The 17,911-nt window shown below is 47.7% G+C and overlaps 3 protein-coding genes across 10 annotated transcripts in view; 2 read left to right on the top strand and 1 right to left on the bottom strand.

Moving 5' to 3' along the window:
• Positions 1 to 5,188, top strand: part of USP4 (ubiquitin specific peptidase 4) — a 48,354-nt gene extending 43,166 nt beyond the window's left edge. For 5 of the 7 annotated variants that reach the window (XM_082413628.1, XM_082413630.1, XM_082413627.1 and 2 more), the window contains 4 exons: positions 303 to 452; positions 1,472 to 1,575; positions 4,119 to 4,207; positions 4,611 to 5,188. In XM_082413628.1, the coding sequence (XP_082269754.1) occupies positions 303 to 452; positions 1,472 to 1,575; positions 4,119 to 4,207; positions 4,611 to 4,769 (502 nt within the window). In that variant the 3' untranslated portion in view covers positions 4,770 to 5,188. The other 2 variants (XM_082413631.1, XM_082413632.1) reach the window with 2 other exon arrangements.
• Positions 5,189 to 5,984: 796 nt separating this feature from the next.
• Positions 5,985 to 15,615, top strand: LOC309638098 (uncharacterized protein C3orf62). Of its 2 annotated transcripts, XM_082413687.1 has the most exons (4): positions 5,985 to 6,667; positions 7,501 to 7,592; positions 8,585 to 8,846; positions 12,281 to 15,615. In XM_082413687.1, exons 1-4 carry the CDS (start codon positions 6,258 to 6,260, stop codon positions 12,360 to 12,362), a joined length of 846 nt encoding a protein of 281 aa, XP_082269813.1. In that variant the 5' UTR covers positions 5,985 to 6,257; the 3' UTR covers positions 12,363 to 15,615. The 2 variants fall into 2 exon arrangements, with proteins under 2 accessions (XP_082269813.1, XP_082269814.1); XM_082413688.1 differs by lacking the exon at positions 12,281 to 15,615 and having other exon boundaries at positions 8,585 to 12,211.
• Positions 14,657 to 17,911, bottom strand: part of IHO1 (interactor of HORMAD1 1) — a 37,238-nt gene continuing 33,983 nt past the window's right edge. The window contains exon 7 of the mRNA XM_082413697.1: positions 14,657 to 17,707. Coding sequence (XP_082269823.1) covers positions 16,562 to 17,707 — 1,146 coding nt within the window. The 3' untranslated portion in view covers positions 14,657 to 16,561. The remainder of the gene's footprint in view (positions 17,708 to 17,911) is intronic.

Here is a 17,911-nt window from a genome sequence, read left to right as displayed (position 1 = left end):
GCACCCAGGTACCCTGGGACTCTGAGATCTGCTGGGGCCATCTGTGTACACTAAAACCCTTTGTATTTGGGCGTGTCACTGTTTTACATGGCTGACCCTACAACACAGGTTTTTCTGTGTGAATTGTGTTTTCCAGACTAGGAAAGCCATCACCCTCTTTTGGAAGGTGGCTTAGAGACCTCCCTGCCCTGAAGCAGTCATGCTGAGTACAAGAAAGGATGTTATGGGATTGCCTCCATGCTTGAGAGCCCAGGCGGCACTGGCCCCCTGCCTCCCCACTAAGTGGAGGTTTCTCTTTTCAGGTACTGTCCTAACTGTAAGAAGCATCAGCAGGCCACAAAGAAGTTTGACCTGTGGTCCTTGCCGAAGATTCTGGTGGTCCACCTCAAACGTTTCTCCTACAATAGATACTGGAGGGACAAGCTTGATACAGTTGTGGAATTCCCAGTCAGGTGGGTCCCTGGGCTGCAGTGTTATTTTTGGGAAAATTAGAAAACAGGCAGATAATCTGGGCACTGATTAGCAGAGTGTTTTGCTGCCAAAGACTTTTCTGCGTGAAGGTGTGTGTGTTGCTAGGCTCTGAGAAGTTAGACTTTGGCTCACTTCCCCTCCGTGTCTGTAAGGAAAGGACTCTCCAGTAGAAGCACTTCCTCTCTCGAGAACCCTTACGCAGCCTAACTGAACTGGTCTTCCCATCCGTCATTGGTCCCAGGGAGCCCAGGCTCAGTAGGGCAGCACAAGGACATGCTGTGCCTCGTTAATGCAGGGGCACAAGGAACCAGAGAGTAATCTGCTAGGGAGAGTTGGAGTTTTGGGGGTGCAGATCCACCACAGTCCTGTCCCTGGGGCAGGGACTGGGGCTGGCTGTCTACTAGTGTCCTCTTGGGTCCCAGGTTACAGAGTGTAAGTGACACAGGCAAGTCAGTCAACAAGGTAGGAGTCCCTCCACAATATGCAGATTTAAAAATGCTTTTTGGGGGATGGGGGATGGGTAGATAGATACATGAAGTATAGACATGTCAACGGGAAGACCTAGGTGGTGGGTATATACATGTTTGTTGTAAAATTCTTTTTTTCTGTATGTTTGAAATTTTCAAAATAAAACATTAGGGAAAAAAGCTTTTGGGGGCCTATTTTGGTATTTAGCTTAAATTTTTATGGCACTAATTGTAATTCTGATAGTAACAGCCATTTTTACAAAGTTGCTGCAGCCCTCGTGTCTGTGCCCAGAGCCCTTCCTTGACATTTGGTCTCGGGTAGGAGGCTTCTCTTTTCCAGTCTGAACATGTCAGTGGTCAGAACAAGACCCCAGGGCCCCTTCTGTCTGGACTGTTCATTCGTTCCTTCTGCAGTTAGTTTCTGAGGGCCTCCCTGTGTTATAGCCTGTTGCATGAAAGGGGTTGCTGGGTTGCTCCGACTTCTTTCTCTGAGTTTAATGTATTGAAGGGTTATTTTTGTTTTCTGTGCTCAGAGCTCTGAACATGTCTGAGTTTGTCTGTGACCTGTCAGCAAGGCCTTATGTGTATGACCTCATTGCCGTGTCCAATCATTATGGAGCCATGGGGGTTGGCCACTGTAAGTACTGGCATCTGCTTCCTTCTGAGATATTGAAATGCCCATGGCCAGTCATCTTTCACCAGCCTCTCCCAGTGTGCCAGGCATTGCTCTAAGCACTTAACTTACACAGCTCCACGGGCCTCAGGTTGCGGCCTTTTTCCATATTGCTGCCCCTCAAGTTTTCTGGTAGGGTGGTGGTTCATATTCTTTAATCCAATAATCCACCTCTGGGAAACCTAAGGAAATTACTTGACTTTGGGGAAAAACTTCATGTGCAAAGATATTCACCTACTTATAATAGTCAAAAATAAGTATTATTTATAATAGTGGAAAATTAATAATAGCATTGGTGATCAACCGTTGGCACTTCTGTCCATCGATTTCATGGAAGAGTACACAGTCATTGCAAAATAAAGTTAATAATAACATGGGGAAATACCCATGGTATGTTAAGGGAAAACAGCTACACAAAATTGCATCATTACAGAAAGTAGTATCACAACTACATTGAAACAAAAGACAGAGAAACTATGATAGGAGGGGGGAAAGCCTAGGAGGAGAGAGACCAAAATGTTAATTTTACTATTTTTTCTTTGTTCTACTTTATTTTCCAAAATTTCTATAATGTGTAGGTTTACCTTCACTTTTATAGTTTTGCTAGTTTATTTTGTTACTTGTTTATGGAAAGGTGTTAGTGATGTTGAAGTGAGGAGCTGGGTTTCCTCATATCTCTTCTATTGCATCCGCACCATGATAACTGCCACTACACCCAGTGTCAGGACCCCAAGAGATGACACCATGGGAGGTGTCAGTTCCATTTACACTCACAGTGGATTATGAAACTGCCCTAAACCCCAGTCTTCTCTTCTATACTGGTAAGCTTTTTCTGTTGGCCCAGCAGTCTGTTCTCCTGCCTCTCCATTCTTACCATATCACCTCTTGCCTTTAGATGGCTGCTCAGTCTCCAGCCCTCAGGTCTACATTCCAGGCCATTAGAAGAAGAGGAAAAAAAGGCATGACCTTCCCTTTTAAGCAGATCTCCCAGAAGTCCCCCTCAACTCCTCTACATACATCTCATTGGCTATCACTTGGTCATAGGGCTACCATCTAGCTGTAGGAGAGGATGGGAAATAAAAATTGTGCCTGTTTGAAAATTGGGGCTCTACTGGAGTGGCTATTAGCAATCTCTGATCATATCATATCCTGCAGCACTTACTGTTCTCTAACTTTTTTCTCCCAAAATTAATTTCACTATCTATATTCATGCATACTGGACACATGTATTCATTTTTAACTTCTATTTTAGCATATAAACACTGCTAGAGCAGGTTACTTAGCCTCTGTATGCTTCAGTTTCCTCATCCAGGTTAGGCTTCAGTTTCCTCATCCAGGTTAGGCTGGTTATGTGCAGGTCCACATAGGGTCCACAGTTGGAACGCCAAGATTGAGAGCCACCATTGCTGTTGTTATGCCAAGCATGGACAGCGGGGATAGGCCGTTGGCACCTTCTCTGTCACTTTGTCCCATGTCCTCCACCACCACTTGGTGCAGTAGGCACTGCAGTGAGTAATGGTTAAACAGCTTAAGAAAAAAAAAAAAACCAGCTTGCCAAAGCCACACAGCAGGTTGAGACTGGAAACCAGATCTCCATCAGATTCTGTTGTTTCTGAGAGTCTGGGTGGAGCAGGAATTGGGTATTACTGCTGGGATTCCTGTTGTAAACACATCCTGCTTGGAAATAGTGTAAAATCAAAACCGGAAGTGTTGGATGTGGGAAATGCTTGGCCCGGTATGGGGAAATGCTTGGCCCGATGTGAGGAATTGTTACCCAGCCACAGATTCTTGACTCACAGTTTCAAAGGCAGATATATTTAAGTTTTCTTGTTCACATCCCAGCTTTGCAAACCCAAACACCCAATGTGTCCCTCTCTGGGATTACCCCACAGGCTCCAGAGGCAGTGAGAGGCAGTAGTAGCCAACCATCTGCCTGGATGAAGTGGGGGAGTTTGACTTGGCATGTTTTTGAGAACTGTTGTTTTGTTTAAATCTTAAAGCATCAGCTCCTTTTAAGGGTCCCCTGACTCTGGGTTATTGCTCATAGCCATCCTCAAGATTGACACTGGATTCCTCTAGTTTTTGGATTAGTTTTCCAAAATTACAGTTTAAAGCCTTGGTCCCCGGCAGCTCCAATTTTACCCTTTTAGTGCCTTTTTGAGAAGGAACAGATTTTTTTTTTTTTTAACATCTTTATTGGAGTATAATTGCTTTACAATGGTGTGTTAGTTTCTGCTTTATAACAAAGTGAGTCAGCTATACATATACACATATCCCCATATCTCTTCCCTCTTACGCCTCCCTCCCTCCCGCCCTCCTTAGGAACAGGTTTTTTTTTAAAGGATGAGTTATCTTTTGGTTGTTAGGACACAACCTATAAATTACTTTTAATTTCAGACTCTGTTTGTTTCATGTTTTGGAATTGTATTGCTGTTGAGTGCCACCCTAATGAGCTAGCCAGATTAGCTCTCTTGGTGACCGGCTAGAGTATTCTCTTGCTTTGGCAGACACTGCGTACGCAAAGAACAAACTGAACGGGAAATGGTATTACTTTGATGATAGCAGTGTGTCCCTGGCCTCCGAGGATCAAATAGTGGTGAGTAGGCCCTAATACCTGGTTCCTACTCTTACCTTTAGGGATTAGAGCTGGGAAGAGTCTCCCGGGCTAGTTGGTTATTTAGTCATTCTGCTGGGACGGTGGAAGCAAGGTGTGGTGGAGAAAGAGTTGGCTGCCATTCCTTCTGGGACCCTTCCTAAATGAGATGCTCAACTCTCCTCGGGGTCTGTCACAAGGCCCCTGCCTTTCCCCACTCCCTGGGGAGGGTCAGCATGAGCCAGCCTCAGGTAGAAGGGTTTTCACAGTCACTTCAGTATGTGGCTGCACAGGGCAAGACGGCGGATCCCTGAGAGTGGTGTGTTTTGAACAGAGCGAAAAGCTGGGGGGGGAAATGGGTGATTTTTCCAACCAGTGAATGGACGTTGCCCCTCTTATGTTTTAGACGAAAGCAGCTTATGTGCTGTTTTACCAGCGTCGAGATGATGAGTTGCATAAGACGACTTCACTCAGTTTTCCTGGATCCTTTGATGGAGGGACGAGACCAGGCAGCTTACAGCAGGGCATGGGGGATGATGAGACTTGCAGCATGGACACCAACTGATGCTGCCTCAGTGACCCTGCACCACGGCACCAGTGCAATCCCTCAGGAGAATACCTTTGACACTGAAGACTTGCTAGTGTTGTGTCTAAAAACTGGATGAGGAAATTGTTTCTTTTATGAGGAAAAAAAGAAAAAAAAAAAGAAGGATTATGTCAGGAGGCTGAATTATTTTTCTTTTTATACAGGTGGTGAGAAATTTCTGTAAAACCTGTGGAGCTGCAAAGTAGGGGTCGGGAGGGGGGCACATAATGGAGTATGTCTGATGGATTCCAGAGAACAGGGAGGAACACACTGTCATTGAGTTTGGTGTGGCCATGAAGACCTGCCACAGGCTGCCCTGAGTTCCTGGATTTTTGATTCTGGTGATGATTACTGTTTCCCCCAGTAGTCTGCCCACAGTAAATGAAGCCTTGAGTAAATGATGTCGTCCCCTTCTCCCTTGCTGTGCACTGAGATGGGTTTATAATACCCTAAAAATTAGCCACCGAAGCCCATTTCCGTTTCCCTTTGTGTCATCTTGGAATATCCAGCTTTATTCTCCCTAATGAAATGAAGATGCTTGGTGTTGGGGTTTCCTGCCCCTCAGTCTCCTGTGGAACCTAGCAGTTCTGTTATGTCCCCCAGCATCCTTGATGAATTGAGACAGTTGGTTACCCCTCTGGCACTTTTATTAGATATCACTTGGAAGTTGGTACACTAAACCGCTGGGTACTGGGTCGCGTCCAGTCGTTTCTCTCCCTGTTGGCTCGAGAATGGGAACCTTCCTGGGCTTGGAAAGGGCTCCCATTCTGGCTGCTGATTTTGGTTAGAAATGAGATCCCCGCCCCTCCAGCCGATTTTCTTTCGGCGGTCTGGCCTCCGGACCCCTGCCCGGGCCGCACTCCCATGGCCCTTGTCTTTGTCGCGGTGAGGCCTGAGCCCCCTGTCCCCTCCGTGCGTGGGGCCCTTGCTTCCCCTTGCGTTGTTTCAAAGAATAAGGTCATCCGGGCTTTTCTTGTCTGACCTTTAACCTCAGCCATGGGGGTTGGGCCTGTCAGTCGCGGGCACACGCGAAGGATCGATAAGGGCGCGCGCGACGACCGTTGGCAGGGGCTGCGTTGCGGTATCGCCGGCTGCTCGGTGAGGACCCGGCTGTGGGTCTCCGCTCGGGGGCTGGCCGTTGGGTGGGGCCGGGCCGGAGCCTGCGACCGAAGGGGCTGCGGGCTGGGATGAGGGGCCCGGAGCCGGGGGTGGGGGCGGTGGTTCCGGCTCCATCGCCGGTTCCTCCCTCCCGGAGAACCGCGGGCCGCCCTTGACCCCACGGGGAAAAAAGCGCCGGGAGTGTGGGTTTCCCTGCTCTCCGACCCATGGCGTGGATCAAACTTAAGGAAATTGTGGCACATACCCCATTTGGGGGTGGTTTACAACCTCATCTGTAACATTATTTTCACATTGCTGTGTGCATTTCCAGTGTATTGTATAATAAAGACATGGTCGCTTTTAGGGGAGATGTCTGAAAAACTGAGAAGATGCAGAAAGGAGCTGACTGCAGCCATTGACCGGGCCTTTGAAGGAGTCAGTCATTCCCAGGAGTGCTCAGGCATGCAGAGGCTGGAGCTGGACGCCGCGCCGCTTTCCTTCCCCTTCCCCACGCACAGGCTCCTCTGCAGGAGGCACCCGCTGGCAGCCTGCTCCTCTGCGGCTCCTTTCTCTCCTGTCCCGTGTGCTCCTGGGAATGAGAGCCTTGCCTTTGCACCAAACCACGAACCCGTGAATGCAAAGACACGCGCTCTATGCCCCAAAAGAAAACCTCTGACCAGCAAGGAAAACATATCGATGCATTCCTCCATTTTGGCACCTGAAAGGCAGTTTTGGAGAGCGGCAGGAGATGGGGAGAACTGGAGAAAAGACAGTCTAAGGTGATTCCAATCTGAATAGTTTAATAGCTACAATTAAGGGTATCTCATATCTGAAAAAATTGTTGAAAATCTTAAATTGAGTCCATAACACTACTCTTGCCTCCCCCTCTGAAGCTCTAAGACTTTATTTGGGAAGTTTGTAAACGTTCTTCAGAAAGCGTGTGTATGTGTGTGTGTGTGTGTGTGTGTTTGGTTTGAGGGGGTGAGGGGTCTTGGATGTCTAACCAGTCATGGAAACCACTCTGCAGTACTAAAAGGGGTAGTGAATGTTAAAGAACCTAGTTTTAAAAGTCATCTTATTTTTTGTGCTGCAGAAACACACATCTTAATTCCAGTGTTTTTTTCCCCACACTGCGGAGAGGCGGATCGATGGCTGGGCCCTGACTTCATCCTTGCTTCTGCTCCCCTTCCTCACCCCAGAGCTTTTTAGGCTTTCCCTGGGATAAGGTCTTCCCTAGACCTTTTCTTCTCCCAGGTAGCTGCAAACTGCCTCATCCTAGGCACCTTGATTTGAAGCAAGGAGGACCATATGGGCTGAAACTTCAAGGTCCTGCCATCTTGGTTGCTCTGTAGTCAGAGACTGAAGAAGACATTTAATCATTTCAGTTCTACAAATATTTGTGCTCATATTCACAAACATTAATGGGCATTATGATGCTTTTAGTCAACTTCACTGATTCAGTGGTTCCCAGTCATCCTCTAATCACAGCATAAATGACAATTTAAAGTACCAGTGTTTGTCTTTAAGATTATCTAACACTGAGTTCCCCTCCAATATTTTCTTGAAAGAGGATCTAATCCCCCACCTTTTTCTTTTCACCTGGGGGCTGCAGGAAAGATATGGAGAAAGATTTGAAGGTTGAGTCAAACATGCCACTCAGCAGTTCTAGCCAAGAGGTCACAAAGGATTTTCTTGACATGATCGGTGAGTACAGAGGGCTGGTCCATCCTCTCCCTGGAAGGATAGGTTCTTCACACAGGATCCTGAGTCAGCAAGCGTCTTATAAAAAAAAAATTCTTATTTCTCTTCCACTGGCTTGGTAGATTTGTTTTGCTCACAGCTGAGAGCCTTCATGGAGCTGATAACCTGGGGGGGTTACACATCAGTCAAGTCATTTCATAAATGTACAGTTAGAGTGAATCCTTGGAGGCCAGGGACAGCAGCCCCTGTTGGTGGATGAGCTTAGATGTGAAGGAAACAGGACATAGGCAGAGATGGGGGTAGGGGTAGAGGGGAGTAGTCCAGCTGGGGAGGCATTAATACAAGATTAGAAGAAAAGTTAGAAGCCAAAAACTCCCCTATAATTCCACCATCCACCACAAAGGCAGCCACTGTTAACACAGTGCTGTATATCCTGTCATAGATACTTTTTCTACACACACATCTGTATATTCTGTGTGTGGATTATTTTTTTTTAAAAGCTGTTTTATTTTTAGCTTTTTCTCATTTTTTGGCCACGCCGCACAGCATGTGGGATCTTAGTTCCGCGATCAGGGATCGAACCCGTGCCCCCTGCACTGGAAGCTCAGAGTCTTAACCACTGGACCGCCAGGGAAGTCCCAGCAGGCAGGATTATTATTACCCAAAAGATCCTATTTTTCTCTCACTGTGTCTTGTGCCCGCAGGTCAGTGAGTAGTTTCTTGAGGGCCGGAACGAACACATGCATCTCTGTATCCTCCCACTTAAACCCTCCTTGGAAACCAAGGAGATGGTTGGGGCTCAATAAATACCTGAGCTAGGAAGGGGGACACTAAGCCCATGTTAGAATGTGGCAGCCTGCCAGCCCCGGGGGCAGGAACACCAGCTTTGCATAGTCCCCAGAGATGGCCGCCCATTTGTGGTTTTTAACTTGTGCCTGAAATGTCTTAAGAAATCTCTCACTGGAATTGTAATGCTGAATGTTTTTATTTTTAAGACCATACAGGCATCCGAACTATTGAAGAATTGGCTGGAAAACTAGAATTTGAAAACGAGTTGAACCGTGTGTGTGGTTGCTGTGAAGATTGGCCCTTCAAGGAGGAAGCCTGGGCCCTGCTGGTGGATGAGAGCCCTCAGGAGGCCTCGAATGCAGACGCTGGCGGCCTCAAGCAGGCTTTCTATGATCACAGTATCGTGGAGACTGTTCTGGACTTGGAAGAGGACTACAATTTGATGACCTCTTTTAAATACCGAATTGAGTAAGGACAGTTGACTTCAGCTTTGATTCTTTACAGCAGGAGTCTGATGTTAGGGCGTCTGTGCAGGGCAGTCACAGTTACCATCAGGGGCCACATTCTTCAGAGGCTTGGCAGAATCTGAATTACCCCAACCTTTTTAACTTCCAGTTGTGTCCCTTTTTGAGCTGAGAGCCCAGTTTGTTTGTTTTTTTAATTCTGTTGCTTTGAAGTTTTTCTTTTTTTTTTCACCTTTTTTTTTTTAACATCTTGACTGTTTTTTTGATTGATGTTCAATATACCCAGTACCCAAGGCAGGTGCAGGTCTTGGGCCTCTGCTGTGTGTCTTCATGTTCTTTTCCATGGACCCCTGAAAAAGTACGGGGGCCACAACCAACATGGGCTTTCTGTACCCCTGGGACCAGCCCATCCCAGGCCAGCTCAGCCTGTATGGAGGAACTGGCATCAAGATGGACCTTGGCCCCAGGCCCTCTGCCACATTTGCGCACTTTGCACACAAGGCTGCCTGTCCCCTGCATGGGCCTCATGCCCTCTTCATGTCCAGACCCTCAATCCCTCCATCCTTGCCCCTGCCCAGCTCAAAGTCCTCTGCAAAGGCCTCCTACTTGTGTCAGAGGGGCTGGTAGCATCCCTTATTAGGTTTCCTGGGCTGGAGCCAACCCTCCACCACGGCTTGAGAGAAAGGACATCATCAGAAATTATTTGGACAGATCTCTCAAAACCATGATGTTCTTTCAGGAAACCTAATAAGCTGTTGGGCAAGGTATCATGCCTCCCAGAAGCTAAGTCTCAGGGAAGTGCCCGCCTCCTAGGCATAGGGGAGTATGGGGGTAAGGAGTCTGGTGCAAAGCTGTTGTAAGACCCAAAACTCAAACCAAGGAGCTGGGAGGAAGTCCAAGGGGCCGAGGACCCCCCCCCCCCCTCCACCAGTCCGTATTTTAGGCTAGTGACCCAGCATAGGGCAGGCTGCAGAGCTGGCAACACCCCTTTACTACAGGTCTGGAGATTCCTCTGGGCCCCCAGGTAGAGACCTTGCATCTACTCCGTAGCTGTGTGAGACTGGGCACTTGCCTGACCCTGAGAACTAGCCTCCGACCACTTCATGGGACAGGCCTCCGCTGGGGGGTAGAGGGCAGGACGGGCTAACCAGAGGCTCCTTCCAAGCCACCACACACTCACTCCCTGCAGATAATAAACATCACAGATTATGGAATGGGGGTTCACTTTCTATTCCCTGAATAGGAGAGACAGGAGCAAATAAGAAGAAATGCTCACAGTTTCTTGCCTGCCCCACTCCAGGGGGAATGGGGCCATCTGGAGGGAGAGTTGTCAGGCTACTTGATATTCAAAAAACCAGCTCTCCCAACAGTGAGTTCCAAATAATATGCCTTGATGTGGATACTCTCCTACAGAGGATGTGGGGCTTAATCCTCATCTCCCCCAACCCCTGCCTGTCACCACCCCTTGAGGGTGAGCTGAACTTAGTGACTCGCTTCCAAGGAATAGAGCTGGGAAAGGGAAAGATAGTAGATTACATGGAGAAGCCTGGCAGACACCACTTAACCAAGTGATGGAGGTGAGCACCGCCCGTGCTGTCTTGTGCACGTCACCCACCCCTGATAGGATACGATGAGAAGGGTGCTTAATTTCCATGGTATTCCTACCAAAACCTCCCAGCCCCAGTCTAATCGTGAGACAAACATCAGATGAACCCAGATTGGGGGATATTCTACAGGATACCTGGCCAGTACTCAAGACTGTCAAGGTCATGAAAAACAAGGAAAGACTCAAAATCTGTCACAGAGCAGCGGACACTGAGGAGACACAATGACTAAATGCAGTGCGGTGTCCTGGATTGTGTCCTGGAACAGAGAGAGGACATTAATGGAAAAACGGATCAAATCTAAATACAGGCTCAAGTTTAGTTATTAATATGTTTATGTTAGTTTCTTAGTTTTGACAAGTATGCCACAGTTATGCAAGATGTTACATTAAGAGAAGCTGGGTGAAGGATATATTTGAACTTATTGTCTTTGCAACTTTCCTGTAAATCTGAATTTATTGCAAAATTTAAGATGTATTTATTTTTTTAAAAATGCAGTTGATCCCAAGTTTGTGAAATGCGTGTATGAGCACACTTGCAGAAAACTGTTACGGAGGAACAAGGAGGTTTTAGGTCTTTTTCTTATCTGTATTTTTTTTTTTTTAAAACAATCACTTTTGTTATTTATTTATTTATTTATTTATGGCTGTGTTGGGTCTTTGTTTCTGTGCGAGGGCTTTCTCTAGTTGCGGCAAGTGGGGGCCACTCTTCATCACGCTGCGCGGGCCTCTCATTATCGCAGCCTCTCTTGTTGCGGAGCACAGGCTCTAGATGCGCAGGCTCAGTAATTGTGGCTCACAGGCCTAGTTGCTCCGCGGCATGTGGGATCTTCCCAGACCAGGGCTCGAACCCGTGTCCCCTGCATTGGCAGGCAGATTCTCAACCACTGCGCCACCAGGGAAGTCCTCTTGTCTGTATTTTTAAGTTTATCTGCGGTGGACATGTATCACTTCTGTAGAAAAAAGAAATTAGAGTTGTTCATTAAAACCCTCATCTTCACCAACCAGCCATGGGCATCCCTCACCAGAAACCTGCCCAGAGGTGACCTTCACAGTTTCCAGGAACTGGGGCAGGTCCAGGGCCTGCAAGGGGGTGCTCAGCAGGACCCTGACAAGGGGCTCACCCTTCCCTGTGGGTGCTGGACCCTCAGGGCCAGAAGCTCTGGGTCTCACAGAGCTGTTTCTCAGCACTCAGTGCTGGGAATGGGGATCTAGCCCTAACCCTGCAAGACTGAAATGAGAGGATTTTTTTTCTGCCTGCAGCAGAGACTGTGGCCCTTGGGAATGAGGGTGGAGCCTGGGGTAGGGGTGGGGTAGGAGGGAGGGGTCAGGTTTTCCCTGGCTGGATAGACAAATATACCTCTGTTTTAGCAAAGCCTTTATGTGAAAATTCAGATTTACCAAAAGGGCTAATTCATCCTGGAATCCTTAAATGAGGAGCTTTCCCTCACTGTAGAAACACAGCTATTTAGTAAAGCAGGTGAGCCCTGAGCCTCTGGCATGCCAGTCCCAGAGTAGCTGGGGTGGCCATGTGGTCATTTCCCTGGTGACACCTACTCTTGTCTCTGCATCCCTGGCTCCCCAAGGTGCCCAAAGGACACTTTCCTGCCTTTGTCATCTGCTTCAGGGTGGCGGGCAGATGTGTGCTCCTCTGCACGGAGCAGGGGTTTGGGGAGTTAGTCTCTAGGGGTTTAGCTGGAGGAATAAAAGGAGTCTAGAACATTTTTTGCCTAGAACATTTATTTTAATAAACTTGGGACCAAAGATTTACTGGGGAGACATTGATATTTGAGAAACTAAAAATGTTTTACGTCATTCGGTTCTCTCCCCCACAGTTCATCTTGGAAAGCCAAACAATCCCTGAATTGTTTCCGTGGAAACACCAAACTGCAATTTGGATTAGCAGAATCAAAATAGAAACAAGGCAGCTTCAAGAATAAATAGGAGCTTTGGAACCTGCTAGTCACCAACTGCAAGTTCAAGCTACAGCACAAGGCATGTGAGAAGCTGGGCCCATCCAGTTCTGTAAGGAGGGGTTTCCAGGTCCCCTGACTACATGCTGCCGAGTCAATGCCAACGTCACTAGAAACCAGCTCTGTCTGCATACTGGTAGACTTGTAACAATACTTAAGGTAGGAGCTGGTCTGTAGAAGCTAGGAGAGGCTGGGGGTCTGGAGGGAAAGGGCGGGGAAGAAGGGACAGGAAAAAGGAGAGATGAGTGAATGCCGAGTGAAGTTCCAGCAAGGAGCAGAGGCCACAGCTGAGGCCTGAGAGTACAGCAACAGTTCTTTCAAGAGGACAATTCAAGGGACTTCCCCAGTGGTCCAGTGGTTGGGACTCCGAGCTTCTACTGCGGGGGGCGCGGGTTTGATCCCTGGTTAGGGAACTAAGATCCCACATGCCACGCAGTGTGGCAAAAAAAAAAAAAAAAAAAAAGATAGTTCAAGGGTGGCCAAGGGCTGGAAACAGTGACCATATCCTCAGCCCCATCTGGATTGCAATGTTCCCCACATTCCTGGGCATGGCTGTCAAGCAACACAGGTCTAGAATGGAGTCTGAATTCTTGCCAGGTAAGCTCTGGGGGCACTTGTGGTCAGTAAGCGCCTGCCTCTGTGTAGCTCCAGCCAGCACAATCAGGCACTCAAGCCTACCTTCTCATCTCTGAGTCTCAGGGTTCCCTCCCCCTCCCTCCTGCTCCCCTCACCAGGGGAATGGGGGAGCCACCTCCTGGCCCACCTGCCCTGGCTCCTTGGCATTCTCCTGGACCCTGCACTTCCAATCCCAGGGAAGACTCCAAGGGGGTCAGGAGACAAGGAGGAGGGAGACAGATAACCTGGGGGACATTTGCCCCTCACCTTTGCACCCAGGAATGTGCTGATAGGGCAGCAACACCATCCTGCCACTGGAGGAGTTGTGAGCTATTAATGATCAAAGAAATTGATGAAAAGGATTTGCAAAAGAGGCCAATCTCCCTCCTCCCTCTAACTGAGGCACAAGATGTTTAACATGGCAGTGAAGGCCAGAGAACTAGGCAAGCAAACCAGGGAGGCCACTGCACCTGATTATGGGTAGTTATTGGAAAGGCTGTCATCTAGAGACAATCTGAGGCTCTGGTAATTTGCTTTCTCCCTGGAGTATGTGGGAGAACATTAATATTTTAGGTTCCAGCTAAATATTTATAGAGGGAACAAAGTTTTACTCAGGAAATCTGCTTGACAGTGGATTCCAGCCCTAGTGGGGAAGACTTTCCGTGCTAGGCCAGCTGGAAAATGCCTGATTTGATGAAGAGTTTTGGCCTAAGGCCTGGCATGAAAAACAATTTCAGAACTACGTTCAGCTCTTGTAGGAAACCACTGTCTTTTTTGAGGGCAATAAGTCTGTTGTTTTCTGGGCACTTTGGGTGGGAGCTGGCCTGGGAGACAGGAATGGGCATCTTATAGGAGATCCGTCATCAGGACCCCTTTGAAACGTCTGAGACAAAGAAGGGAAGTTGCAAAGGGATACCAGAGAGACTCAACTTTCAGGACAGGCTGCCAGGAGCTGTTTGAAAGATAAGTAAGAAACCCCTGTTCTCAGTAAGTATTTATCAAGTGTCTACTAGTGCCAGACACTCTCCTGGATGCTGAGTATACAGTAGGGACGAGGCAGATGCTCTTGCTTCTGGAGTTTATATTCTACTGTTCAAGGTGGGCAAAACACAAAAATACTGATTTAATATATCATTTCAGATGGAACTGTATGAGAGAAATTAAAACAGGGTAAGGGAATGGGCAGTGAGTAGGGTGAGCCCCTTCAGAAGAGGAGAGGTCAGGAAAAGGCTTCTCTGTAGGTGACATTTAAATTGATACTTAAATGTCAAGACAGTTAGGTGCTGCAAGTGGCTTCACTTCCATCCTCAGACTGTAGCTGGAGTTGTATAGAGGGAGGAGCCCCTAGGTGGGCCCTAGGCCGGTAGACCTCCCACCACATCCACCCCTGTGTGGCTACATACATCTCTATCAGCATCCAAAGAGCCAAAAATGTTGCATGCTCCAGGGACGTGCCTGGGCTGTGTTGTGCTCACCAAATTTGGCAGGAACACAATAGTTTAAAAAAAAAAAAAAAGCCTTAGGAATAAAATAAGAAACAGAATATCCTTTCCAATGATTGCCAGAGACAGGCAGCATAATTTTAATTAACCCAGCCTTGTTAGGTGATAAATTTACTGCTCATTCTACAAAAACACCCAGCTCATGTAACACTGAGTCACTCTGATCTTTGACTTTAAACAAAATGAAATACTTTTGAAGAAATACAGGATTTCATAATTCAGAGCAGAATCAAAGAACAGAGGGTCCTGCTTTGGCATTTCAAAGTTGGACAAGACCCTTCAATGAGAAGGCCACAGTCATAAATACTGGTGGAGTTCTCTCAACAGGGTCTCAACTGTGAAGTAAAATGACTAAACCTTTCAACTTAGAGTAATAAAACATTTCCAAATACAGACCCCTCTGATCTACAAGCCTCATGCTAACTGCTCCACAGCCACCTGTAGTCAGTTTGGGAAGGGCTGGGCTGCTTCCTCCCGTGCTGTCCTTGCACAGGCGGAGAAAACCAGCAGGGAAGGCAGTGGAGGCTGGCAGAGGGCAGGGTGAACAGATATCCAGTGAGACCCACAGGGAGAGTAGAGGCCAGGGCACCCTAAGGCAGAGCCCAAGTCTATACTTCCTAGGCCTTGAAGAGAGAGGGCTGCTGCCATTGCCTGTGGCTGTAGACTGCAGGACGCCCTTGGTCTGGAAATGAGAGTGAAAGCACCTTAGGCTGGTTCCTGGTAGCCCTGCCGAAGGTGTCACAGGCAAATTAAGCTCTTCCAGATTTTTGTGAGATACATAACCCTGAAAATAAAGAATATAAAAATGAGACATCAGGAACCATTACTTTCTATAACGGCCCACTCAGAAGCCCCATTTTCAGGAATTCCCTGGCGGTCCAGTGGGTAGGACTCAGCACTTTCACTGCCGTGGCCCAGTTTCAATCCCTGGCCAGGGAACTAAGATCCCCTGCAAGCTGCGTGGCATGGCCAAAAAAAAAAAGCCCCATTTTCAACCCTGTACTGGCTTGATAATAGGCAAATTCTGGAAGCTGTCCATCCATGAGGATTTTTACTTTCATAAAAAAAAAATCAGTTTGAGTAGGGTGTGGTTTATTCAAAATCATCTTATGAGAAGCGTAAGGAATAAAAAGATGGTACGCACCTTAAAAGTTTTATCTTTATTTTTTGATTTTTTTGTATTACAAAAGAAATACATATATATTGCAAAAATTCAAAAACTTCAACAAGATATAATTGGAAAGCCAAAGTCTCATATAAGCGCACTGCTCTCCAGAAATGATACAGGGCCCACAGCTGCTCTCATTAGCTTTAAAAGAGTGGTTGAAAACAGGACAGGGGAAAACAGCTAGAAAGAAAAATGGAACTGTGTGCCTGTGAAGAGTGTGGTTCCCAGCATTTGTTTGGCGCATGTCACCTCTCTTTCCTTGGTGGCTTTATATTTCTCTGTTCACAGGAAGTCTGACTTAGTGTGTGCCCTATAATACGTCCACTGACCAAAAAATGCAGATGCTCTTGCAGCAGAACTGGATACAAATAATAATTTTTAAACAAAAATCCTGAGGCCCAGAAAGATATTGGTCATGTGAAGGAAATGTTTGAAGACCAAAAATGTTGTGTTTGGGAGACATGCTGCCACACCAGCAGTTTTGTGAGAGCCCTTCTGCTACTGGATATTCCATATGGAAGGCAGCCCTCCTTCTACCAAACACAACACCCTCCTCTTTATGCCCCACACCCAGGCTGCTGCCCCAGCTCTCATCACCACCTCTGCACACATTTCATTCCCATAAATAAGGGTGTATTTATCCCTGTGCTCTGTCATGGGCAGCACCTGGTACCCAGAATGCCGGATCTGCTCCCCAGCCCTGCACTGACCACCACCCACTCCAAAGCATAGCCTCTGACCCTGAGGGTTCCAGGCAGGCCTTTGGGAACTTTCTGCTGTTAGCCAGCCCAAAGTGTTCTGTGAGTTGTCTTTCCAGCTGAGACCAATAAGCCATCAGCTGGAGTCACTGTGGGCTGATCAGAAGCCATCATCACTGCTATCAAAACCCAGGTCATAGAGCATATTCTTCCCTGGCTCCTTGCACTGAGGGGGCTCTTTTCCGACGTTGAGGTCACTGAACCAGCTCATCTGTTGGTCCCCCTGGGAACTGTGAGAAAGCAGGCTGTTGTCTTGGGAAGCATGCCCACTGTACTGCAAGAGGTTCCCTTGCACTGCCCTTGCTGTCTTACTAGGCATGACTGTTCCTCTCAGAGCAGAGCAGACTGGTTTTGTGGGGCTCCTGGGACCCTGAAGATGCAGGGGCTGAGCAAGGGGTTCCTGCCGCCCCAGCGGGGGCCTTTGTGGGATGGAAACTGGAGGGTGAGGATATTTAGAATTGGAAGCACAGGTTTTGCTTGGGGTTTGTTCTTGCTTCCTGGCTAGAAGCCTCCTTCTGGGGGCTTTCCTGGGATGCTGCTTCTTGTCTTTCCCCCCTCTTTCTACAGTTCTGCCTTTCTGTTTAGTCACCAACCTTTGTTCACAAGGGTTACACGAAAACATGCCTTTGGCTTGACATTTTTGGCAGTTGTTCTTAATGCTGGTTGCAAAGTTGTTTAAATCCAGGGATATAAGCTGCGAAGCTCCTTGGGAAACCAGGTCCCTGTCTTCAGGAATCTTGTGGCCCAGGACGCCAGAGCCATGGTTCTCAGAGCCTGTTTTAGTAATAGCACAATTCTGGCAGTTAGTCTGCACTGCCTTGTCCTTGATTTGCCTGTTTCTTTTGCCAGTTCCAACTGCCAGCGGCACAGCCTCTTCTTGGAGAGCACTACTCTTTGCTCCCTCACCCCAGACGCCAGACTCCCCAGGCCTCAAGGAGCCCACACTAAGATTGCATGCAGTAGGGAGGGCCTGGGCCTGCCACATAACTGGTTCCTCAGAGGCATATTTCTCCTGCATGGTGAAACTGAGGTTCTGGGCCAGAGGTGGTGAAGTCTGAGAAGCACTGTCCTTCACATGTCTGGGTATCCGAGGGACAGAGATCAATTGATTTAGCTCTGCTAGGACACTGGGCATATTCAGCTGGCCTAGCTGCTCACACAGCTGCTGCAAGTCCTTACTCTGCTGAGCAACTAAAACTTCAAGGTGCTTCAGGTTGGACTTCATTTCTATAAACTCTGCTTGTCTCTAAAGAAAGGCAGTGAGAAAGAAGGGAGTTACGGACAGTGCAACTCAGAATGCACAATATAACGTGTGAACAAAACAAAGGATGGGCCAGCAGATCAAAACCTTGTCCCTTGCTGGGTACTATACAGGGGATACATGGCTACGCTCTGGAGCAGGGTCCCTAGGGTCCACATCATGCCAGAGAACCTTGGGAAAGGAAGCTGG

Source organism: Balaenoptera physalus (assembly GCF_965194825.1).
Source record: "Balaenoptera physalus genome assembly, chromosome: 11".
NCBI classification, from domain to species: Eukaryota; Metazoa; Chordata; class Mammalia; order Artiodactyla; family Balaenopteridae; genus Balaenoptera; species Balaenoptera physalus.
Note: the sequence above shows the minus strand (reverse complement) of the source record. Positions and strands in the feature narration are given on the sequence as shown.

What these genes read in the sequence shown, in the direction of transcription:
- LOC309638098 (XM_082413687.1), top strand. Translation starts at nt 6,258, where the DNA reads ATGTCTGAAAAACTGAGAAGATGCAGAAAGGAGCTGACTGCAGCCATT. An exon ending in GGATTTTCTTGACATGATCG is followed by an intron (nt 7,593 to 8,584) that starts GTGAGTACAGAG and finishes TTTATTTTTAAG; the next exon opens with ACCATACAGGCATCCGAACT. An exon ending in TCTTTTAAATACCGAATTGA is followed by an intron (nt 8,847 to 12,280) that starts GTAAGGACAGTT and finishes TCTCCCCCACAG; the next exon opens with TTCATCTTGGAAAGCCAAAC.